We start from the raw sequence: 25,281 nt of genomic DNA, 5'->3' as shown, positions 1-25,281 counted from the left end.
TTGAAATCCATTGAGCGCCCGAAGGCTCAAAAGCACCATGCACCCAGCTGCCCGAGTGGCCCTCGCAGTGCAACTTCTACTCCTACCTACTTCCCCATTTTCCCTGAGCAAGTGACCAGGAACTCAGCTCCCACAGCCGTGTGGCCTGCTAGTCAGCAGCCACCAACCAAGGCCCGCCTGCCTCCCATAGGATAACATTGGGCCTAACCCACTCTGCACCCGGCTGCCCATGTGCCACTGAGGAGGGTGTACCAACTGTACTTACCTGTCCCTGGGAGACCCCTGAGTTTATGCCCAGAACCTTCACTCTGCCAGTCGAGTACTTACCCAAAAGCCGATAACTCACTTTTCTTCCATAGGGTAACATTGACTGGCTTCTTCTGAAATTTCTTGTGTGGAGTTTCTAAACTTTAAAATATTCACCTAAAATCAACCGAGTAACGAAAACTGAAATACTCACCTGCTATTAGGAGAGATCCCAGTGTTGGATCTTGGTGCCCAGCACTGACCCTGAAAAGTACTTACAACCGTACTTACCACTAACTCAATTTTCTCCCATAGGAAACCATTGACTGTTAGTCTGTGAAATTTCTTCTAAGTGTCGATTTTTGCAAACTACAAATATTCTTTAAAAATCGTACCAACTGTGAAAACGTAATTACTTACCTGTTTTAGATAGATGCCCCAGTGCTGAGCCTAGGAGCCCAGCACTGGATTACAAAAGTAACAAGAACATACTTTACCCGTAACTTAAATTTTCTCCCGTAGGAAACCATTGACTGTTTTTCTATGAAATTTCTTCTGTGTCGATTTTGCAAACTTATAAATATTCCTTAAAAATTGCCTGTATAACTTAAACGCAGTTTATCAACTGCTTACAGGTGGTACACTAGTGCTGGATCCAGGATCCAACACTGACCTAGAAAAAGTACCCATAACCCCACTTACCTGCTAAGTGAATTTCCTTCCATAGGATAACATTGGTAATTTGATCAGAAAAAGTTTGTCAACTTTTAAAATAGCAAAATATTGTTTAAAAATCACAACAGTAACTTAACCGAATTTACTCACTTGTTTCCAAGAACTGTCCCAGGACTGAATCTAGGATCCAGTCCTAGAGTTAGAAAAGTAATCCTGAAAGTAATCAAGTGCACATAACTTAAAATTCCCATTGAGATCAATGTATTATTGTGTTGCCTATTGCAACAACCTGTAACTATTACCTACAAAAGTCAATTGCATATTGCAAAAGTATTTAACTAAAGCATCTCATTCTGAGAAAGTATATTTTGATACCTATTGTTGGTTCTAAAATAAAACAACCATATATTTTTTATATAAACCATTGGCCTAGAGTTCAGTTCTTGAGTGTGTGAGACCATTTGCTGACTGAGTGTGTACAACAAATGCTTTACAGTGTCCTCTGATACTGCCTTACTGCTCGACCAAGCTACCACTTTAGAGAGTAAGGGTATATCTAACTTTAACCTTTGCCAAACCTCTGGGGACTGTGGACTCTGTACACATTGTACCTATTTAGGAACAGTATATACAGAGCCACTTTCTCACAGTGGCTGAGTGAGCTAAAGAATGTTGATGGATTAAACCCAGATCAGTTGACTGGGGGTGAGTGCGTGCAATGTTCAACACTCCATCCATCATCCACTTTGGTTTTGCTTTGTTCGCAGCTAAGAGAGAGCCGCTGCCGCTGAGTGACCGAACCTTTGCCAACTTTGCATCATCATGAGTCGTCCGGTGGGCCGCCGCAGCTAAGAGAGAGCTGCTGCCGCTGTGAGCCCACCACGGAGCTGCACGATAAGAGTCATTGCCACCACCAGCCTGGGCCGCCACAGCCGTGTGCTGCTGCCGCTGAGAACCCGCCTATCTTCGAGTGCCCGAATCATTGTGAGTGCACGTTGCGGACCACTGCAGTAAAGAGGTGTGGTCGCTGGGAGTCCGCCTGTCACCGTCTCCGCTTCTTCGAGAAGCGGTGTGTTGTGTCCCTGTCCAACGGCAGGTATCTGGTGCGCAACAGGTCGCGTATACCCAGGCCTTGAACTCAGTCAGTGCCACGTTCTGGTGAATACGTTATTGCATTTTTAAGTCCATACTGATTTACGTGCATTGTGGCTTGTTAAAACGCTTTGAGAGTCTTGTGTTAAACCTTAGATAAAGATACTATTTTCCTATACCTACTTGAGTTGTGTCCTTTTGTGGTTTTGTTACTGCCTTATCGTGCATGGTCATAAATGCTTCACACACTGCCTCTGAGATAGGCCTAACTGCTCGTGCTACGTTACCACAGGGTTGAGCAGGGGTTATCAAATGGGGTAGCCCATTTGCCCTGACTTAGGAAGAAGGGTCCCTATTTGGACATTGGCGCAAGCCATTGCCAACTAGAGACCCCCATTTCTAACACTATTCAATTAAAGCAAGAAAAGAAATACAAAAAATGGAGCCTCTGGTCTTGTAATAAAATGCAACATTTATGCCTAGGGGCTTTTTACCAGCAGAAATCAGTTGAAACCAAAAACCACATACCGTAATTACCTCCCGTCTCTCCCTCATCTTCCTTCTTACCATATGAGGCCCTCCGCCTCTCCCCGACCCACCCCCAGCCTATAAAACCACCACCCGCCCCACCACCTCCTGTTCTTTTTTGTCTCCCTAGGTTAGACTTACCTTCACTATCCCTACCCGTGGCGGTGCTGGGGACTCTTTAGTTCTTGGATGTCTGCTTCTGAGATGCTGTAGGTGACGAACATCCAGCAACGCGGGTGCCTCCGGAGTTTCCTCATTCTCAAGAGGCAGTGCTGGCATGTGAATGCTGTTACGGAGTCCGGTGGTCCTTGTGCGGCTGGGGCTATTGTTTCCGGGTCACGGTCGCAGTGCAGCCGGATCACCTGGAACAGGAACCTCCTGAAGACCTGGCAGGACGGGTTGGTTCCCATTTTTTTTAATGTATTTTGCCCAATTTTCGTTGTTTTTCCTGATTGTTTGGGGAATTTGTGGCTTGGCCTCATTGGTTTACAGCTGGGTTTCCCTACAGCTATTTCTTGGCTGCTGTGTTGGTGGGGTTTATTCCGCTGTCATGGGTCGCAAGAGGATGTTTAAGAGGAACAACGTGGTGTCCTCCTTCTTTTCCTCATCGGAGGGGTCTCCAGTTCCCCTGAAAAGGCCTAGGATGCAAGGCCATGATGGGGGTGACATGCCTCTCATGTCCAGGGAGGAGGTTCAGGGCAGGATTGAGGCAGACGTTTTTAAAGCCCTGCAGGCTCAGCCTTTGCCTGTTGGTCCTTTCCGGCCTCGGACAGCGGATGGTGGAGCTGTGTTATCCCCTTCGAACAGGGAGGTGCCTTCTACCTCCTCTGGCGGAAAATATGTCTCCAGGGATGAGATGTGGAACGTTTTGGCTCATGTACGGGGCAACTTAAGGTTTCCTCCTTTCCAGCATGGAGAGGACAGAGGGGCCCTTTTTCCACAGTATACAAAGCCCTCTCGGTATGGCATGCCTTTTAGGCACCTGGTTTGGGAGATGGTGATGAAGGAATGGTGAGAGGTGGACATGGTTCAGTTCCCTTTTTTTCTCCAGAAGCTATACTTATTGGAGGGGGATGACCCCTTGCCCCACACTGTGCCATTGGACTTGATTCTAGCTAGTCTGATCAGTAGGGCTGCCATTCAGCCGGAGGATTGTACCCTGACCGATGCCACGAACAAGAAAGTGAACTCAGGCCTTAAGAAGGTCTTTGCTTCTGAGAACTTGGCTTAAAGGGCTAGCCTTTTTTCTGCTTATTCTGCCCAGTCCTTGGTGCAGGATTTTGACTAGTTGGCCATGGCAGCACAGGAGACTTTGGAGCTCCTGGCCACAATGGAACAGCAGGCTAGGCTGCTGGCGGACATTTCTTCTGATATTATTCAAGCTTCGGCTATATCCACTGGGGCCTTGGGGCTGCCCGACGTTCCTTGTGGCTCAGGCAGTGGAAAGCGCATCCTGGGTAGAAGGCACCATTGCTCAAATTGCTCTTTTAGGGGCAGGCTCTTTTCGAGATCAGTTACCAGCCATGATTTCTAAGGCTTTTAAGGAGGGGAAACATGCCTTGCCTTGTAAAGGTGGTACTTCGTCTTCTGGTAAACCTTGAAATAGGTCCTCCAGGTCATCCCCGAAGGGTGAGTCCCGGAAGAGAAGATTCCAGCCACATTTTTCTCCCAAGCATGATGCCCCCTACTCCTAAGGGGTCTGCTAAGAAGGGCGCCTGACAATCACAGTCAGGAAGGATCTATGCCTGTAGGAGGTAGGCTCATGCACTTCCTTCCAGTTTGGTGTCTGGATGTCTCAGATCGCTGGGTCCTGAACACTGTGGAACATGGTTAAGTGATTGATTTTTAGCAGGTTCCCGTGGATATGCGTATGCGACTGACTTCTGTTCTGCGAAGGTTGCTACTTTTGTGATAGGTCAGGAATTTGCTTGCCAAAAGGGCCATTTGCTGGGTGCGCGGGGTCGGAAATCAGTACAGGGGCCTACTCCATTTTGTTCTTAATACAGTAGGTCATGGGAGGTTTTTGGCCCATTCTAGGTCAACTCCTGCGTTCGTGCTGTTCACTTCCGAATGTTTCCCATTCAAGCAATCATTCCCTTGGCCCGGCCGGGAGAATTTTTGGCCTTCTTGGATGGGGCCCAGTTGGGTTTGTCGGTTGCTTCACTACGGGTGCAGTGGGTGGCCATTCCGGCTTTAAAGGGCTCCTGGTGTAATTTACAGGATGATGGGGGCCTGATGCCTCGAGTTTTTCAGGGTCTTTTGAACCTTTTTCCTCGACCTGTTTGTTCCTTTCCATGTTGGAATTTACAGCTGGTCTTGGATGTCCTTTCAGGGTCCTCCTTTTGAGCCCCTTGAGAGGCTGGAGTTGAAGCACTTGACTTTCAAGGCTTGTTACCTGGTCCGCATCACTTTGACTAGCAGGTTGGGTGAGTTGGGGGCCTTGTCCTGGAACGCTCCATTCTGCAAGGTCTTTTCGGATCGGCTGATGCTGTTACCGGATCCTTCCTTTGTACCTAAGGTTAATTCGGCTTTTCATCTCAGTCAGGAGGTGAATTTGCCTGAGTTTTGTCCTGATCCTTCCTCCGCTGAGGACTGCCGTTTGCACTGTTTGGATGTGCGGCGGACTTTGTTATGGTATTTGCATGTGGTGGAGTCCTTACGGAGGTGGGACGCTTTGTTTGTGAACTTTGGTCCTACTAAGAAGGGTAAGAAACCATCCACAGCTACTTTGAGTCATTGGATTTGGTCAAGGGTTTTTTTGGCTTACGAGGTTTAAGGGGTGAATCCTACTGTGGGGGTGCAGGAGCATTCCACATACAGTAAGGTGGCTACTGTGGCTTAATTGCAGGGTATCTCTATGGTGGAAATCTGTTGGGCTGCAACTTGGTGTTCCCCTTCCACTTTTGTCCGCCACTATCGGATTGCTGGTCTGGAATATTTGGATTATGTCCTGGGCCACAGTGTCTTGTCCTCTATGAAGGAATAGGGGGTTTTGTAATGTGATTTGGCCACGTTATTAAAATGGTGTTCTTTTCAGGTCTCGCCTAGGCAGCGCTTGCGCTGTCTTGTTGAGACATGCAGTATATACCATAACAGGGAAGCTTTGTTTAAGCTCCACCCACTCTCCGCCCATGTTTTGGATTGGCTTACTTCCTAAATGCAGCATTCTGATTGGTTTTTGGCTTCTTAGTCCCTCCCCATGACAGCCATGTCGTCATTTGTGTCCTTCCATGGTTATCAGCCACTTTACTGCACAGACTATTTTCTTGTCCCTGACTTCTTGCTCACCCCTCCCCTGGAGCTCGAGGACTCCGATCTGTTTCCACTCCCCTGGAGCGCGAGGGCTCCGATCTATTTCGCTCCTCTGGAGCGCGAGGGCTCCAATCTGTTCTCGCTGCTGTCCTGGCAGAGACAGCACCTGTTGTGCTTTGCAGGCCATCCCGAGGCCCGAGCAGGAAGCTGCAGAGGAACTAGTGCCTCTGTGGTGGGCAGGGCTTAGTGAGTGGAGCCGTGCCGCCTGTTCCCCGTGTACCTTGACTAAAGCCATACAGCCCAGTTCGGGTGCTGTGTTCAAACAGGAGACTTTGCTCTGTGCTGCACCCAAACCCGCCTGGGACCAAAAGAGGTCTCCTTTTATTGTTTATCTTTTGTAGAAGACGAGCTGCGACGGAGGCCTTCCTGTTCTTAGACGGTTCTGCGCTGGATGTGTGATGTCCCCAGGTGGCAGCAGCAGCTTGTGTGCAGCATATGTTTTGAAACTGCTTCTAGTTCTATGCACGGGAAGTGTGTGTTGGCGCCCTGACTTTGTGGTCTGTCTAGATCACCTGAGAGGAGTCACACCAGGCGTTGTGCGTCCTCCCTTGTGTCACACCGTTACCCACCCCTCTGTGCAGGAGAGTCTGTCTCACTTACTCCATAACTGCGCACCTGATCTGTTTCTTTTAACTTTTTTGGGAAACACTGCACAGTCACCTATTTAAAACTGGACAAGTGAAGAGAAGGGTGAGGCGTGGAGGGGCTGGTCCTGGGCCAATGAGGTCCCCAAGGGTTGGGTGGTGCAGATCCGGCATCGGTGCTTGTCACGTGCTAAAACCCCCCTCTTTACGTGCAAGGGGTGGTCCGGGGCAGGGTGTGGCGTTAACACAGGTATCTAAGAGCTCCCGATAGTTACATTCGTCCCACGCTGTGTTGACATTCACAACACTGGGAGTGCGTCATTGTGCAACTTTCAGCGCCACGGGGGTTCTTCAGCTACTCGCTCCGCTGCCTGTTCTGCACAGAAACTAATGTTAGTGGAAATAAAGGTGATTTGGATTAATAGTGTGGCAGTACAATGAGTGGGCCCCCAAGGGAGGGGGTAGGTATTGCTCCGGGCCCATTGTTTATGTAGCGGTAGCAGCAGGACCAGAATTCAACACCATTTCCTGGTCCATGCTGACCAACAGGTACCGGTCCACGTTCACCAGTTAGTGGAACGATGTCGGAGCAGTGTGGTACCGGGAGGGGGAGGTGATTGTTCCCCAAAATGCAGCTACTTATTTGGGCTGAAAAGGGTAGCTCAGTGGGTTGAGCTCCCGTCGTGTGGCGCATATCATAAAGTTGAGCCCATAACTGAGCCGACTCAGCCTTCCATCCTTCCTAGGTGGATACAGCTGGCATTACCTACTTCCTAGGTGGTACAGTGGTCGCACGCAGGGCATAGTTTGTTTGGTAATACCTGTGACTGTACCGTGCAGCACGGACCGCTGAGTAAGTAAAAGAGTATTTTAGTTTGACTGGCGTTGATGGAAATTCAGAGGGAGAGGCGAGGGGAGAAAAGCAGATGCATTGTGCTTTGAAGACTTGATATGGCTTACACTTGACTCAGGCAGTGCTGGGAAACTACATCTGCCCCCAGGTGACCACGAACACACCAGCAACCCACCCGTGAACCACGTGCGCTGCCAGTCCGCTAGCCTTTTGTCACTGGCTCACAAAAAGTTTTTAGTGCTTTTGTGTGGATTTTATGGGAATTTTTTTCTCCATTTATTTATTTTTATTTCAAACAAGTCTGCTGTCTACTTTTTTCCCCTCTTCATTTACTATTATTGTGTTGGGCAATGTCTTTTATTTTATTCTGCTGGCTATTTATTTATGTATTTAAAGGCATGCTTCCCTGTGGTCCCTGAAATAAAGTCCCAGACCGTTCGCTCTCTGTGCCCAGAAACACATTACTCGCCAAACAAACTCCGTCCATCGCCCCGAGCACGGGCCGGCGCCCAGTTACGTGCACTTTCTGTTGATTATTGTTGAGACCCGTGTGTAAGGTTTCAAGTAACAAAGAGGGGAGGAAAGAGAACAGCTCATTAAAAATAAACAATCATACGGTATAAACAGGGCTGGAACAGACGATTGCAAGACCGAGTTTCACAGGAGATATAGCGGGCCATTTAAACATTGCGAGGGCCCTGGGGTTTCACACAGGCTTGTGAAGGTTTGCACATTAGCTGTGCAGGCGGGCTGCAGTATACTGGGGAACTCAGGCACATGGGAACGCTTCAAGACATGCCAGTGCTTTGGAAAAACGTTAGGGCCGGTGCAGAGTCAGTCACGTGTCAGGGTGCTTTCTCCTTGGGGGCCTTGTGGGCTGGGCAGAGTCACTTGTGTGTCAGGCTGCTGTCACCACGGGGCCTCACAGGCTGAGGCAGAGTCACTAATCTGCCAGGCTGCTTTCTCCTTGGGGGCCTCATGGGCCGGTGCAGAGTCATTCACGTGTCAGGCTGCTTTCTCCTTGGGGGCCTCATGGGCTGGGCAGAGTCACTCATGTGTCAGGCTGCTCTCTCCACGGGGCCTCACAGGATGGGGCAGAGTCACTAATCTGTCAGGCTGCTTTCTCCTTGGGGGCCTCATGGGCTGGGGCAGAGTCACTCATGTGCCAGGCTGCGGTCTCGGGGGGGCTTCACAGGCTGAGTTATTCACGTATCAGGCTGCTGTCTCTATGGGGCGTCAAAGGCTGGGGCAGAGTCATTCACATGCCAAGCTGTAGCCTCAACAGAGCTTCATGGGCCTGGCCAAGGTAGTCACATGACTGGCATTTCTATGGGGCCTTTGGCTGGGACACAGTCCAGAATGTGACAGGTTGGGTGTCTCTATGGGTGTCCATGGGCTGGGCCAGAGCAAGCCACCTCTGCGACTGGAGACCCCCCCCCCCCCCCCCCCTCTCCCCACCCCTCTTGACACAGCAGCCGAGAACCTGCTGACGGTGAGTGTGGACACATTATCCAAAATATCAAAGATCACAAAACGAGGGGGACCCGGTTTATTCCTTGCCCAGCCGCCTAAATGTTTTATGACTTGTGTTATTCAATGTCTCCTGCTGCCCCTGTAGGGAACCCCCCTGAAGTGCTGAACCCTCATGAAGGGGCCTTGTGGTGAGGATGTAACGCATGCGGTGCCAGCCCATCCTGTGGGAAGAGTTGCACATTTTAGTTTTGCAGAAATAAGTGTTTCTCGTCTGCTGGGCATCTTTGTATCCCTTTTGTCTTCTCAGGTTTTATGAATTTCACAGCTTGGCATGTGTTAACACTGCCTCCACTGAAACGGACTTAAAAAAATGCTGCAATAATGTTGTGGGCTTTATCTCTGTGGCTGTGTGTGTGCGCGCCTGTCCGTCTGTCTTTGTATTTTCTTTATGTTGCTGATGCTGGTCTCGAGTATTTCATTTTGGGGTATGGATACTAATAGTGTGAGCTGTGTGTGTGTGTAAGCTCTAGACTTGTGCTGTGTTGACAGTGTGTAAAGTGTGATTATATGTGTGTGAGTGCAGACTGCGTGGTATGTGGTTATGTTTCTGTGCGTGAGGTGTCTGTATGTATACTGTGTGGTATGTAGTTGAGTGTGCATCATTTGTTGTAAAAGTTGCTTTTTTGTGAGAGTTAAACAGAATGATTTGCCAAAAAGCGACCCATGTGAAATATGAATTTGTGTTGCTGTTGAGCAGCACAGTGTAATTTATTTATTTTCAAAAATCCTCCTGCTTCCACTCTGCAGGCAAACTAGACAAGTATTTGTAATGCAATAGATCTCACATTTATGAGCGTTTGTGCTATTGACATTAAATTTAAATGGCAATACCTTTCATTTATATGCTGTTCTTAAAACAGATAAATAAAAGCCATTGTCATTTGCAATGCCAATAGCTTAAACTCGTGCAAAAGCGAGACATAATTGCTTGTTCATTCAGTTGTCCGTCTCTGTGACGAGGGATGGGTGGGAGGTAATAAGTCCATCAATTACTGATAATGGCATTACTCCTCGCCTTCCTTCTAGGTTCCTCCCGCTCTCCTGGTGTGGTCTAACTGAGTTCTAGGCTTGGCTTGTTTATGTACAGGAGGTGGTGGGGGCGGGCAGTGTTTTTATAGGCTGGGGGTGGGACTCGGGGGAGGGCCTCACATGTTAAGAAGGAAGGCGAGGGAGTAGGAATAGGAGTAATGCAATCAATCAATCAATCAATAAATGCTTTATTCGATTTTAAAAGATAATAAAATCCTAAAAGCACACATCCAATAAAATCAGGTCATTTAAAAATAGTATTTAAATATCTTGATAAAATATAGCTGTTCCAAAAGTACATAATTTTACAACATAGGGATTAACAGGTTAAACTTTTTCTTTTCCTCATTATACTCTTCAAAAGCCCCGTCATAGCTCCAATACAGTACATATTGTCCAACAATTTTAAAAAGAGAAATGCTGGACGATATTGCTGCCAGCCTCCATGCTTTAAAATAGGCTTAATCCATCTAGCTCTTTCTTTAACATAAAATTTACAGAATAAAACAACATGCATTGTAGACTGAGAAGCAGTGTTGTCACAAGGACATGGGCAGAATTTCCTGGACCAGTCATTTACAGAAGGAAAAGAGAAAAGACGATGGAAGCAATCAAATCTGAGCCTAGTCAATATATATCTGTCAAATTCTTGTAGACAGCATACTAAATAGAGCTGGATGGAATAACTAGACAGGCTCAGTTGATGCTGGATCACAGAGTATTTACTAATCTCCACCATTAATCTAAGGGACACAAAGTGCTGTAAACCTAAGGATTTAAGCTCCTTTCTCGATAAAGTGCACATTGTGTCTTTGTCGTGAGATAAATTACTTATATAGTTTAACCAAGGGATTTTTTTGGCCTGATCTAATCCCATGGAGTCCATTATGATCTCACGGTTCAAACCTAAACTAGGAGAGGTCCAAATCCTATGCCAAAGTAAGACTGGTTGGATTTTAATCAAGTCGGAAATATGGGTGATTCCCAGCTCATTATGACAATTAAAAATGGAAAAACTCCGGGGAACGGCAGAATGAACCTTAAAAAATAATTTTCAACCACTTGGATTGGTGCAGCGTCTTGGAAACCCCATATCCCTGCGCCATATGTGGCTATACTAATACATTTTGCTTGATATATTTTCAGTAGTATTCCCGGGGGCCTTTTCCCCATTTTCCTTGAGAAAAGCATCAGTGCCGCAGCTGCCCTTTTAAATAGGAGCGTTCTTTTCTTAACGGCTGGTCCCCAGGAACCCCGGTCCTCCAATAAAATTCCAAGATAAGAAAATGTTTTAGTTGATTCGATTCTGCCGTCCCTCGTTACTAAAGTTCTACACTTATTCTTTCCTTTCCCACAGGACATCATAAAAGTCTTTGTAACATTTATTTTTAGGCCCCTATTGTCCATAAAGTCAATGTAGGTTGACAGGGCCCTCTGTAGGCCAAGCTGGGTTCTCGCCATTAGCACTGAATCATCCGCGTAGAGAAGGGAGACAATCTGTTGGTTCTTTATTATCGGAGAATCATTCACCCTGGCCACCAATTCCTCTTCTAAAGCGTTGGTATATAAAGTGAAGAGGAACGGGGCCAGTACGCAACCTTGCCTACCTCCCTTCTCCACACGGAATGATTTGGTGCAATCACCCTTTAATCCATACCTCACTTTGGCTGAGGCCCCCTGATATAATTGCCTCAAAAATAGTACTAAGTGGGATCAACTTTTAGTTCCTCTAGAATACTCCATAACCTGCTGTGATCTACACAATCAAATGCGGCACTAAGATCGACAAATACCACAAACAGGTTCCCTGCCTTCGCTTGTGTATATTTACCCTGAATCAATGAAAAGTTTAAAACCTGTTCGATAGTACCCATCCCTTCCCTAAACCCATATTGGACCCTACTTAAGATGTTATTATCCTCGGCCCACTGTTGAAGTCTATTTAATACAACCGTTCCTGCGATTTTCATAAAGGAGTCTAGGAGGGAGATAGGGCGATAACAAGCTGGATCTTCTCGGTCCCCTTTTTTAAAAACTGGAATTATGACAGATTCCGACCAGGATTTAATGAACCCCTCAGCACAGCAGGCTTCTAAAACTTGGGTTAGCAGTGGAGACCATAGCTCTATTGTGCTTTTATATAAATCAATCGGTATCCCGTCGGCACCTGGAGCTTTACCACTTTTGCTCTCTTTTATTGCCATCATCACTTCATCGTGAGAAAATTGAATGTCAAGCGGCGTAAACTGAATAGGATATCCAGATAAAAGAGGTTCCCGACATAAGTTGATATCCTCACTGCTCTTATTACCATACACGTTAGAGAAAAAAATTACCCAGGAGAGCTCATCTATTGCTATCTCAACTCGAGCCTCCTCTTTTGTAGCAAAAAATGGTGCTTAGACCGCCTGCCAAAAATAAATACAATCTTTGCGTAGGGAAGCCTCGTACAAATTATTCCAAGCTAGATTTTTGATTTCTTTCTTACGATTACTTCTTGCCAAATTGTAGGCCTTCCTACACACTCTAATTTCCTCATAGTCCCTCACTGGTTTATGAAGGGCAGCCTTTAACAACGAATATGTCTTGGAACAGTTTGTATCAAACCACCCCTGGTCTTTGTTGGGTACAGGCCTTATTGGATGATTCAGCAAATTTTGAATCACCGCTGTTACTTCGGAAAAAGCATACAGAATGTCCCTATAGGATGACCCTTCCCGCAGGCACTCGGTGATAGGAATTAAAGCCTTAGTTATAATCTTAGTATTCAGTGTTTCAGGGTCCTTCCTACACCACTTCAAGGAAAAACCATTCTGGCGGGCCAGTACAACATCTTGATTCTGAGCCAGACTTTCCGAAACCGAAAGAGTGCGTTTAGTTGGGAGTAAAATATTTATAGTTAATGGCAGGTGGTCACTTAGGCCACTAGTGTGAGTACAAAATTGGACAAACCAATTAGAATAGCAAATTGGAATAATGATAAAATCTATCAGGGAATTAAACCCCCGTCCGATGAATGTGGGACTAAACTCAACAGAAGGAGAACACAATGTATTTGCGAAACCTAAATCAAAGGTAGCCATCATTTCGTTAAGACCTTCACCTCTATCAGAGTGGACGAAGTGGGCTGCATGAACATTATTACCTGAGTCAATATCCCCAAACCCACATACAGTATTTTGGCAGATATTGGTATTAAAATCCCCACCCCAAATCATGATCACATCCCTTCCCCTAGAAACAACCAGGTTAGTTAAAAAATCCATAAGACTTTTTATTATTCCTACAAAGTTACCCTTGTCAATGTTGTTGTAGAAATTAATAATCACTATCTCAGTTTGCATTGAGAAAAGGATATCGATAATTTGATAATAAGGGGTCGACTTTAATCTTTTTATCTTTTGGACCTTCAACATATTTGAAATACAGATGGAAATTCCCCCCTTATGCCTCCCATGAACTGAACGTAGGGCAGAGATATGATATGTTTTAAAACCATCAATATGCAATGCGTCCAGTAACCAAGTCTCCTGTATACACAGAATATCAAAGTTGTTAATAAAATCTACCCAAACTTGGTTATCCACCTTAGATTGTAAACCAGCTATATTCCAAAATACCACTCTAACATAGCCTTTATCAGAATCATTTTGGAGAACACATTCCTCCTCGAAATTTTCTTGCCTTTGCTTCCCCTGCAGCTGCGGGTCGGCAACGAGCGTATTTAGTGTGTCTAAAGGAGATATTACTTCAATAAGTTCACTGACCTTATTCAGATCATTTATACCCGTTTTTAGGGGGCCTATTATATTTGAAACAGTACGATTTTGATGTCCCATTATAGTGTTTAAGCTGGTAGAATAATTAAACTTAAAAATCAGAGTGTTATCTGAGCTAGCCCCAAGTTGCATGTCTCTTATGGCTTTGGTAGGTTCCTCGGCGATTACTGGGAAGTTTCGCCCCTTGTTGATGTTAAAAGCCCTGTCCAGTCTTGAATGATGGCTATCAATAGGGGCCATAGGTCAATCCACCTCCTCTAGGGAAACTAAAGGACCAAACCTATTAGACACTTCTATGTTATACAAATGGTTCCCGTGGGATAGGGATGGTCCAAATAAGGTGGAGTGGTTTTCACGTGTTCTTGGATGGTAAAAGTAACCCAGAGGAAGAACGTAGATGCCCTCATTCATAAGATTATTTGTAGCTGTTCTGGTGAAAATTTCATGGACTAAGGCTGGGGATCCCAAAGAAAGAACAACGCAGGCCCCTTTAAACTTTTTTTATTGTCTCCCACCCACGGGACTCGTCTCACCATTTTAAATGCAGAGAACATCTCCTGTGACAGACCTATTTTAGTACCCAAGCAATGAATAGCTTTATTTTTCAGAGAAATCCAGGATTCTTGCAATTATCAGTAAGTAATGGACGCATTATCAGGTATCTTAGTCCAATTGGTTCTCTGAAGGCAAACATGGTGGGTGACAGGACATGGTGACACTGCAACTTTACCGGGGCAAATCCTGGCACCTGTTCTCTTCACTGTTCCAGCCAACTGTCAAACAATTTGGCTCAAATACTCTTCACACACTCCTGCGCCAAACTGGACAACACATCTGTATAGGTTCATTGCAATTCAGACCCCTTTCACCTCTTCTGGCTATGTCTATCTCCCTGTTGATAGAGGATACCAACAGTAATTCCAGTCCAACAAACCTGTGTACTGCAGTTCCCCCTACAGGGTCCCCTGGAGCTTGCACACAGCTCACAAGGCTCCTTCAAGGAACAACACAAACCAGTCCTGAATGCATAAATGCACTCCTCTGAAGCAAAGAACCCCTAAATATGCAAGAACATCGGGCTAAAAGAATGGTTTCTGCTGAGTTAAAAACTGGACAATGGTTTTCTCTGAGCAAGATTGGGGTAGATTTCTTCGAAACTTTACAATGTTCAATGAATTTTTGAAGGGCACAAAGTTTAAATTTCAACAAAAAGTACGGCAAAAAATCACAGCAAATGCTTACTATTAGATGACAAGGAATATGCTACTTACCAGTATGCATCTGTTCTTGGCATGTAGAGCTGCAGATCTATACACTGTGCATAGATCGCCATCTGGTGTTGGGCCCGGATGTTTGCAGTTTGTTTTTCCTCTTGGAAAGTCTTTGGAAGTCACGAGTTCGGTGACTCCTCCTTTGGTTTGTATTGCGCATGGGCTTCGGCTCCATCCTCAGATTGTTTTTCGCCAGTAGGGAAAGATGGAGCGTAGTAGTAACAGTAAAGAAACCCATGTGTGTTGTATCTAAATAAGATAGACTGGAACGGATACAGGTAGCCGGGGAAGCGGGTGGGCGTGTATAGATCTGCAGCTCTACATGCCAAGAACAGATGCATGCTGGTAAGTAGCATATTCCGTTTGAGGCATATGAGCTGCAGATTATACACTGTGCATAGATAATATAGCAGTGCCCAACCCTAGCGGCGACCACCGGTATCCGTTGCAGTTGTTTGGAACAGTATTTTTAGTACAGCCTGGCCCACACTAGCTTGTTGCTTGGTTTGCACATCTACACAGTAATGCTTTGTGAAAGTGTGCGGTGTTGACCATGTCGCTGCTTTGCAGATGTCATCTAGTGGTATGTTTCCTAGAAAAGCCATAGAAGCCCCTATCTTCCTTGTAGAGTGGGCTTTAGGGGGAACAGATAGCGTTCGTTTTGCTTTGTGGTAGCAAATCTGTATGCATTTTACAATCCACCTAGCTATCCCTGATTTAGAAATAGGGTTGCCTTTATGTGGTGGAGAGAAAGAGACAAATAGCTGTTTGGTTTTTCTGAAAGGTTGTGTTCTTTGGATGTAGTAAAGTAAGGCCCTTTTAACATCCAGTGTGTGTAAAGCCCTTTCCGCAACGGTTTGAGGTTGTGAGAAAAAGACTGGTAATTCTACCGACTGGTTTAGATGGAATGGAGAAATGACTTTGGGTAGAAATTTTGGGTTGGTGCGGAGTACAACCTTGTTCTGATGCATTTGGAGAAAAGGTTCCTGTATAGTGAGTGCTTGTATTTCACTAACCCTTCTGAGGGAAGTGATGGCCACTAGAAAATCTGTTTTCCATGTGAGAAATTGCAGCTCACATTTATGTAATGGTTCAAAAGGGGGTCCCATTAACCTTGTGAGAACTATATTCAAGTTCCAGACATGTGAGGGTGGTACTCTGGGTGGAATTACTCTTTTGAGGCCTTCCATAAAGGCCTTGATGGCAGGCACCCTGAAAAGTGATAGGTGCTGCCTGTTCTGTAAGTAAGCAGCAATTACTGCGAGGTTTAACCGAATGGATGTATATGCTAGGTTACACCTTTGTAGATGGAGCAAGTAACATATGAAGTGCTGTATGGACACATTTAAAGGGTTGATTGTGTTGTTGTGGCAGTAAACAACAAATCTTTTCCACTTTGCAGCATAGCATGCCCTAGTTGTAGGGCGTCTAGCTTCCCTGATAATATTCATGCAATCAGGGGGAAGGTTAAGGTATCCGAATTCTAGGACCTCAGGAGCCAGATCGCAAGGTTGAGCTGAGCTGGGTCCGGGTGTCCGATCTCTCCATGGGTCTGGGTTAGGAGGCATGGTGAGAGGTGTAGCTTTTGGTGTGGTACTACCGAGAGTTCCAGCAGTGTGGTGTACCACGGTTGTCTGGCCCATGTTGGAGCTACTAGGATCAGTGTTAGGGAATGCTGTTGTAGCTTTCGCACCACTAATGGAATTAGTGGGAGAGGTGGAAAAGCGTATGCACATTTGTTTGACCAGTTCATCCATATCGCATTGCCTGTGGACAATGGGTGTGGATTTCTGGCGGCGAAGCTTGGGCATTTTTTGTTGTCGTGGGTGGCGAATAGGTCTATGTGTGGATACCCCACATCTGAAAGAACGGGTGAAGAACTTGTGGGTGAAGTTCCCATTCGTGAATCTGTTGCGTTTGTCTGCTGAGCAGATCTGCCATGGTGTTTTGGACTCCTGAGACGTGTTGGGCCAGGAGAAAGATTTTCTGTGGAATTGCCCATCTCCATATGCTCTGTGCTAATTGAGAGAGCTGTGGAGAGTGTGTGCCCCCCGTTTATGTTTTTGACTGAGTACATGGCAGTCACGTTGTCTGTGCGAATGAGGACTGCCTTGCCTGAAATCTGCGTCTGGAAGGATTTTAGGGCCAGGAAGATTGCCAGTAACTCCAGATGGTTGATGTGGAGTAACCTCTGTTGCGGCGTCCATGTGCCCTGTACTGTGAGATGTAACAGATGAGCTCCCCAGCTGGAGAGCGATGCGTCTGTTGTTAGGATTATTTGTGGGACCGGGTCCAGGAACGGTCGACCTGTGGAAAGGTTTGTGGTGTTCCACCACTGCAGAGAGCGATGGGTGCGACCGTCTACCAACACCAGATCTGTCAGTTGCCCCTGGGCCTGGTTCCACTGGCGCGCTAAACACTCTTGGAGTGGACGCATATGGAGTCTTGCATGGGGCACTATGAAGATGCAAGAGACCATTATCCCTATCAGTTGCATAAACACCCTTGCTGGAAGAGAGTGTTGACATATGAATTTTTGACGCAGAGCCTGTATATTTGCAATCCTGGCAGGATTGGGATAGGCTATGGCTTTTGAGGTGTCTATGGTGGCACCGAGGTATTGTTTTCTGTGTGATGGTACCAGGTGGGACTTTTGGTGGTTCACCGTGAAACCTAGCTGGTGAAGTAGTTGGATTGTAACGGCGGTGTGTTGGACACATTGTTCGTAGGATGTGGCTTTTATTAGCCAGTCGTCCAGATACGGGAAGACGTGAATGTGCTGTCTTCTGAGATGTGCCGCCACTACTGATAGGCACTTGGTGAATACCCTTGGTGCTGTTGTTACCCCGAACGGGAGCACCTTGAATTGGTAGTGTTGCCCATCCACTACAAATCTGAGGTACTTTCTGTGAGCATGGTGTATTGGAATGTGAAAGTATGCGTCTTTCAAATTCAGAGTGGTGAGAAAGTCGTTCTGGGAGAGGAGTGGAAGAACCTGTTGAAGGGTTACCATGTGAAAATGGTCTGAATGTATGTGAGTATTTAGAGGTCTGAGATCTAGGATAGGTCGTAGAGTCTCGTCTCTCTTTGGAATCAGAAAGTACAGGGAGTAGACCCCTAAATTTTGTTGATTGATGGGGACCTGCTCTATGGCTTGTTTTTGCAGGAGGGAGACTACCTCCTGTTTTAGTAATGTGGCATGTTCTTGAGACATTGGGCGTTGCCTGGGTGGAATGTTTGGGGGGTAGATGTTAATTCTAGGCAATACCCTGAATGAATAATTTGGGTCACCCATCTGTCTGAGGTGATTGTCTCCCAGACGTGAAGGAAATGTTGTATTCTGCCCCCGACCGGAGTGGAATGGTCTGGAGGGAGCGGGGGAAAGTCATTGGGTAGGTGGTGTGGCAGAGCGGGCGGTATTTGTCTTGCCTCTGCCTTTGTTATTATTACCTCTGTATCCGCCTCTCTGATAACCCTTTGTGAAGGTAGATTGAGGAGGGGATTTGTAGGACGTGGATGCACTATCCGAGGAGTAGCCCCTGCCCGTGCCCCGAAAGGAAGACCGGCGAAAAGAGCGCCTAGGAGTGTGTGACTGTAGGGCTCCCATGGATTTCGCCGTATCAGTATCTTTTTTCATCTTTTCGAGGGCGTCATCAACTTTTGGGCCAAATAGATGATGTTGGTCGAATGGGTGGTTTAATATAGAGGCTTGTACCTCAGGTTTAAACCCTGAAACTCTGAGCCAGGCATGGCGATGGAGAAGGACACTGGTGTTTATGGCCCTGGAGGCTGTATCTGCCGCATCTAGGGCACAGCGTATAGAGGTATTAGTTATAGTTTTTCCCTCTTGGATCAATTCATTAGCCCTATTTCTGTATTTTTCGGGGAGATAGTGCATGATGGTCTCTAACTAATCTTAATGCGCCCTGTCGTATCTGGCCAATAGCGCTTGCGTGTTGGCGATACGCCATATATTGGCGGCTTGTGACGCAGTGCGCTTCCCTGACGCGTCTAGGAGCTTGGACTCTTTGTCAGGTGGTGGTGCTTTGCCTGACGCCTGAGAATTTGAACGCTTCCTAGCTGTAGATACCACTAAGGAATCCAATGGTGAAGGGCCTTTAATGTATGAAGGATCTGTGGGGGCGGCTTTGTATTTTTTCTCTATACGGGGGTTTAGGACCCTGGCCCTGACTGGGTCTTTAAAAACCTCCGGTGCATGTTTGATTACTCCCTTTAACATAGGTAGAATGGCAGTAGACCTATGTGCATTATCGAAGGTGTCTAGTAGAAAATCTTCCTCCACTGGGTCAGTATGTAACTCCACCCCGTGCAAATGTGCCGCCCTCTGTAGTAGGTGGTGAAAGCCTAACGAATCTTCTGGTGGGGATGGCCTAGATGGGTAATGGTCATCCTGTGGGACATCTGGGATGTCCGGATTGTTATAGTCGTTCCATGGGTCTGGAGATCCAGTAGGGGTGGGGTCTTGTGGCACATCTGCTGGATCATAGTAAGGGTCCCCTAGATCGTCTGGGACTGGAGACAAGGTTGGAGAGCGATGAGGCAGAGGTGGAGGTGGGGAGGGTGGAGGAGGTGGGGAAGGCACTCTGAAAGGGGAGGTAGCAGTGTCCTTCCTCTTTGGAGGTGGAGGTGGAGCTCGTTTGTCCAAGTGTCTCTTTTTTGAAGACAGTGTCAAATGTCCAGTTTTTGGATCCTTGGTAAGTGTCTTTTGCAGAGGATCCGGTGTGAAATGTTCTTGCGACACTAGTTGTTCGGTCGGCGCCGAGGTTTTCGGGGCCGACAGCTTTTTAGGTTTGTCTAAGCCGTGCTTCTTCGGGACCTCCGATTTTTTGTTCGGTGCCGAAAGAGGCTTCGGCACGGCAGTGTCGGTGCCGAGGGCCTTGTGCTGTTTGGTCGGCACCGGGAGGGCAGGTTTCGACACCGAGGGCTTTGGTGCTGGGCTCGGTGTGGAGGTGGAGGCCGATTTTTTCTTCGGTGCCGAAGGGTGTCTTTCGGTACCGCTGGTAGGCTGGCTAGAGCCCGAGCTGCCGGAAGGCTTAACAGGCTTCTTTACTGGGCCCGAAGGTGGGGTGTGAGAAGCAGTATCCTTGGTCTTGCCTAGGCCCGAAGCCTTTTTGGGTATCAGCGTGGGTGTGGGAGGGGGTATAGTACTCACGACCCTCTGCGCCGGGGTGATGTCCTCCACATCTGAGTCGTCGGCCTCGGAAGCACTGACGAGGTCGTCGTCCTCTTCTTCGATGTTCTGCTGTCCCGGAGCTCCGACGTCGTCCCCGAAGATGTCGACTGGAGCGGAGGTCGAGGAGTGCGCCATGTTGCGTCTGGCCCTTCGATCTCGAATAGTCTTTTTAGATCGAAAAGACTTGCAGGCGGGACAGTCTCGAGCTTCGTGTTCAGGGGAGAGGCAGAGGTTGCACACCTCATGAAGATCGGTGTGGGGGAATTTGGACCCACATTGAGGGCACTTCTTGAAGGGAGTTCTTTCCATCAGCCGAGACCGGAGCCGGAATAGGCCCGAAGGCCGTCGTCGACGACCGGAATCGAAGAAGTGCCGAAGAGAAGATGATTAAGATGATTTATTATCTGAAGGATCTCGATGAGCGAGGATTTTGCGTTGATCGCTGAACTGGAAAAGTTTGGAACCGGAGCGCGAAGTATTACATCCGAGCCCGATGGCGGAAAAAAAACAATCTGAGGATGGAGCCGAAGCCCATGCGCAATACGAACCAAAGGAGGAGTCACCGAACTCGTGACTTCCAAAGACTTTCCAAGAGGAAAAACAAACTGCAAACATCCCGGCCCAACACCAGATGGCGATCTATGCACAGTGTATAATCTGCAGCTCATATGCCTCGAACATTATATTACTTTTTTTTTGTAAAAACAATTCTCTACAAAAACGTTTTTGCAAAAAATGCTCACTCGCTAGCAAAGTTTTTTAAAGTTTGCATAGACTTGTAACCTTTTCAAAGCATGAAGCAAAATTCTATGTAGCACAGCACATTCTCGAACTAGTTCTCCTGCCAGTAAGTTCCAGAAATCATGGTCTGAGTTATTCCCACTTAAAATCTACTGGTTTTTTTGCAGCTTCCAAAATTACATTTAAAAAATTTTTTTTCTCAAGTGACAGCGAGCTTTTGAAATACATTACCTGTTGCTCTTCACCTGCAGGATTAAGCACGTGTTTTCATTGGGATCTCCACATGCTCATCTTCCTCAAGTTGGGCTGATGAGAGTTAGGTGTCTTTGTGATGTGAGTGGAGGCTTGGAAATGTATTGTTATATTAATCTCATGGTTTTGTATTTTTTGCCCAATTGTTGTTTTGTTATAGTTTGTATGTTCAGACTGCTCATCGATAGCTAGATATATTGTAAATTTGATACACACGGATACATTGAAATTGAAAATGTCATGTGTTTTTATTTTCACATATCTTAATGAAGTGCATATGCCCAATACTGCATGTGTGATACATTTGTAGATTTCCTTCAGATTATGTATCGTAACAAATTTAGACAAGCAATAGACCTAAACAAATCAGCAAAGTATTACCAGATAAAGAAGCTGCAATAAAATGATCCGTTAAAAATGTAGAGCAGTTTTAATCGAAGGAGTATGTCAATTGTCATCAATTCAAAATGGACACTGAATAAAATGGTGAGGATACTTGAGTTCTTCACCAATTCTTACCTCTCTTTCTAGAGCCGCTTTTACAAATAAACTGACATGACAGAAAGGGACATGATATGGGCAAGACGGGACAACCTCTTTCTGAATGCTGTGAAATTCTCAGGATATGTCAGTAAACAGAGACAGAACCGTCCCACAAACAACAAACTTTTATCACAGTCAGTCTGAGGAGGACATGCATAAAAACTAACGTACAGATTTACTAAAGGTTGGCGGTGAAGATTATGCAATCAAAAGTGATGCAAATAGCAGGGATTATCAATTTTCATGCGCAAAGCCAAAATTATTTTGGGCTAAAAGTTGACTCTCACATGGTGTCAAATGATTTTTTGCCAACCCCTTATAAAAAGTGGTGTGTCGGGGCAGAAAACAGCAAAAGTCATAGATTTTGGCACCAAGGTAGGTCTACTTAAACAGCATGATCTAGCTTTGCACCAGATCCCAATGTCAAGTCAAACTGGGCTGAGCAAGGAGTTGAATGGCATATTTAATGTGTGCTGACCCCAAAACAGAGATCTACTCATAAAAATTCACAGAGGAGCGATGGACGTTGAGTACATATCCTATGCTAGACAATGCTATGTCTCCTTTGCATGAAAGTGCAAGGCTGAGTGTCCGAGAGAACAGATATATTTTGGGACAGCGCCACCTGATTTTGCGAATTGCAGGGTTAGCATCCACAAAAATGGCTTAGTACATCTGGCCTTAAGTTCCAAAAACGTTAGGTTCACCAGTGGGTTAAATGCCTGTAGGCCGTGCCAGAATGGTTTTCTGGCATGTGACCATTCATTCACAAGGCGTACAGATATTTCACATGCATCAGTTTTCTAAGCATTTCTCACAATTTTCCGCCTGGCCAGCCGAACAGTGGATTGCAGTCAGAAAAGGCAATGGTTCTGAAGAGTATTAGGTTTTTAACTGTGAGCTGAGCCCACATGTTTGAAGAGGGAGGTGTAGCACGAAGGGGATCAGTAGCTTTCCACTTCTAAATATCTAGAGAAACATGGTATGTTCAGTAGAGATTTTCTCTAAATGTGCATAGTACATGAAAAACATTTACCTCCCTGTAAGGCGTCTCACCTTTTTATAATCTGGACAGGAGATGACGGGATAGGAAGCAGGGATTGCAACTCTACCTTCCCAATAGGAGGAAGGATATAAGATACTTTTACATTTACAAGCCATGTGTCCTCTCTCGGGTTCACTGTCAACCTCTGCTAAATCATTCCAATGAACTTCCTGTGTCGATATAGCTCAAGCACAAAAAGCACAAAAAAGGACTTTCAGAAAAATGGGGCTCCTCGTGTAAAACTCAAGGTGCTATTAAAACCTCTCTATAAAAAATATAATCAATAAATATATTTTTCAAGTATCAGATATTAGGTGTTCTTCAATGGAGATCCCCAACACGGAATGGCATCGGCTCTCTCTCCCACTCATTTATCCATGATATCTTATGTGCCTGGGTCCTCAGGGTCTTACGGATGTACTTTTATGTTCAACTCACCAGGATTTGAGTTCCTCAACACAGTCGGTGTTATTCTCAGGATTGTTTCAAAGCTCATGAGAAATGCACAGGAAGCTTTGTGAAAGCGGACTGAACAAAAGCATACATAGTAAGGGAATCAGCAGGGTGCTCAAAATGTTCTTAAAGCTTCTCAGAATCAAACTTCGCAGAAATGATTGGGAAAGCAATATATGCATCCCTAGCAGTGTTTTTCTCAGGAGACTTTATAAATATTCCCCACCACAGCCTGACGGAGGACCATGGCAAACAGACTTCAGAACGTCTGAAGGTAGGTTACTTTAGGGGGGCTAAGGGAAATGTAAGGTCCATCATCTTCGAGCACCCCTGGAAGTCACTGCAGAACCTGGAGGAGGTTCCTCAAAAGTGAAGATCTAGAGAAATTAGTAGAAATATATTGTAGAAAATGCTTCTCACAGTATTATTAGTAACATCCTTGAAATGGACATTTTCAGAACCTACTGGACTGTCCTAAAGAGTAGCCATCCCCTGGAACTCAATGGAAGCTCCTCAAGAAAGTGATCCGTTAAACTTGACTGTAGGGTCTTTTTGAAAAGTTTATATTGTTGCAAATGTGGACCTCCAAGACTTCAAATAAACGTTGTCGGTAATGGTCCTCTGCTTCAGCAGGAACAGTGTGAGCAGTCCCGCTTCATTCATTCTTTAACCACTTTCTGTTCTTCTTTCTTCCAGCACTGAGATCTCAACCTAAAAGACAATAGGAGTTGCGTGTTATCATGCACAAGTGAACTGTGCCTAGAGCAGCACCAACGTCAGCAGTGACACTGAACACAAAAGGCTACATATCATTACTGTCTATTCAACACACTAATACAATAACCTGCCTGCCACAGTTTTCCGCTACAGAAAGGTCGATGAAGGTGTTATTTATAGTAGTTTGGCTAATTCACAACGGAAGGTCTCTCACTCTTTTTGTGTTTTTTAAAAATCTGTGTCCGACCAGATGTGCGTTTTACCTCGTTTTTGTTTCTCAATATTCTCGTAATCCGGTGTGTCATCATCGTCATCAGTCTCATGGTCACTGGTGTCATCTACAAAAATATGCACAAGTTATGAGAGTCCTTTGCATGGAAGCATTCTATCTTGTTATCCAACAGAGATAACATCAATACTGCAAAGGGAGGGTGATCAGAGGGGTCAAGAAGCAGAAATGGATACATTAGTCTTTAAAAGGTGGAAACTTACAGATAACTCAACCCAACGGTCGAGGATGGAGAACCGAGAGCGAGGGTTTCAATGGCTGAACTGATTTTAAATATGCATGCTGTGGGATTGGTTGCACCTAAGGCCCGCTGGCTGAAGTGTGTTAAATAAAGATAAAACGTTTGCGCTTTTATTTCATTGTTGTAAGCAGACACGGGTGGTGAGGTAGAGGAGATCTAAGGATGGGTGTCAGTGAGATTCACCAAGGGCAGCATTTGTTTTCTGAGTATACCAATGACTAGAGACTGGTAAGGTCCAGACCTTGATTTAAACGTGTATGTTGTGTTTGAATAATAGACGTAATATCATTAATGCAGATTAAAGGGTTTGAAAATGTAGTATGTAATAATAGAAGAAGGGGGGTGGATTTATCGAGGGAAATTTGAAGCATTAAATTGCAGGGCGGGGGTTGTGTCTAAATTAATGCATGTAAGAGGAGAAATCAACCACACCTTGGGCCTTCTAAAATGCACTAAATAGGAGACTCTCTGTTTTTTCTGGGTGCTCTCTCTTCCATCTTCAGATGTCTTGGACTAGGAGCTTTGTAAATATTAGGTGATTTGGTGATTGAGTTGAGCACTCGTTTTGACCTTTCGTGGTCATTGTGCTTGTTTCACGATGTGATCATCTTTCTTTAGGTTCTCGGGTTTCTGTTGTCTAGACATAATGGTTCAGAAAAATTATCTCCAAGTAGTGTCAACGGTCAACCCCAAAACAATTTTGGCATCACTATCAAATTCATTAGGGCCATTACACTCCCTTTGCTGTCGTTAAAAGCTTGTATTGCGAAACCTTTATTACGGTTCTGGACGAGCCCCTAGATGGCAGAAGGATGCAAAGCACATCAATGTATTATATAGCTCCCTGCCTGTAAAACAACAAATTATATTAGCAGCCTTGTTATGGAGAACCCTCAGCCCAGTG

General features: G+C 45.7%; 1 protein-coding gene across 3 annotated transcripts in view; it reads right to left on the bottom strand.

Moving 5' to 3' along the window:
• Positions 1 to 21,318: 21,318 nt before the first annotated feature.
• LAT (linker for activation of T cells) overlaps positions 21,319 to 25,281 on the bottom strand; it is a 379,514-nt gene continuing 375,551 nt past the window's right edge. For all 3 annotated transcript variants that reach the window (XM_085618961.1, XM_085618963.1, XM_085618962.1), the window contains 2 exons: positions 24,111 to 24,185; positions 21,319 to 23,841 (listed from right to left, as the gene is read on the bottom strand). In XM_085618961.1, the coding sequence (XP_085475087.1) occupies positions 23,837 to 23,841; positions 24,111 to 24,185 (80 nt within the window). In that variant the 3' untranslated portion in view covers positions 21,319 to 23,836. The remainder of the gene's footprint in view (positions 23,842 to 24,110; positions 24,186 to 25,281) is intronic.

The sequence above is a fragment of the Triturus cristatus genome, chromosome 7 (assembly GCF_964204655.1).
Source record: "Triturus cristatus chromosome 7, aTriCri1.1, whole genome shotgun sequence".
NCBI classification, from domain to species: domain Eukaryota; kingdom Metazoa; phylum Chordata; class Amphibia; order Caudata; family Salamandridae; genus Triturus; species Triturus cristatus.
Note: the sequence above shows the minus strand (reverse complement) of the source record. Positions and strands in the feature narration are given on the sequence as shown.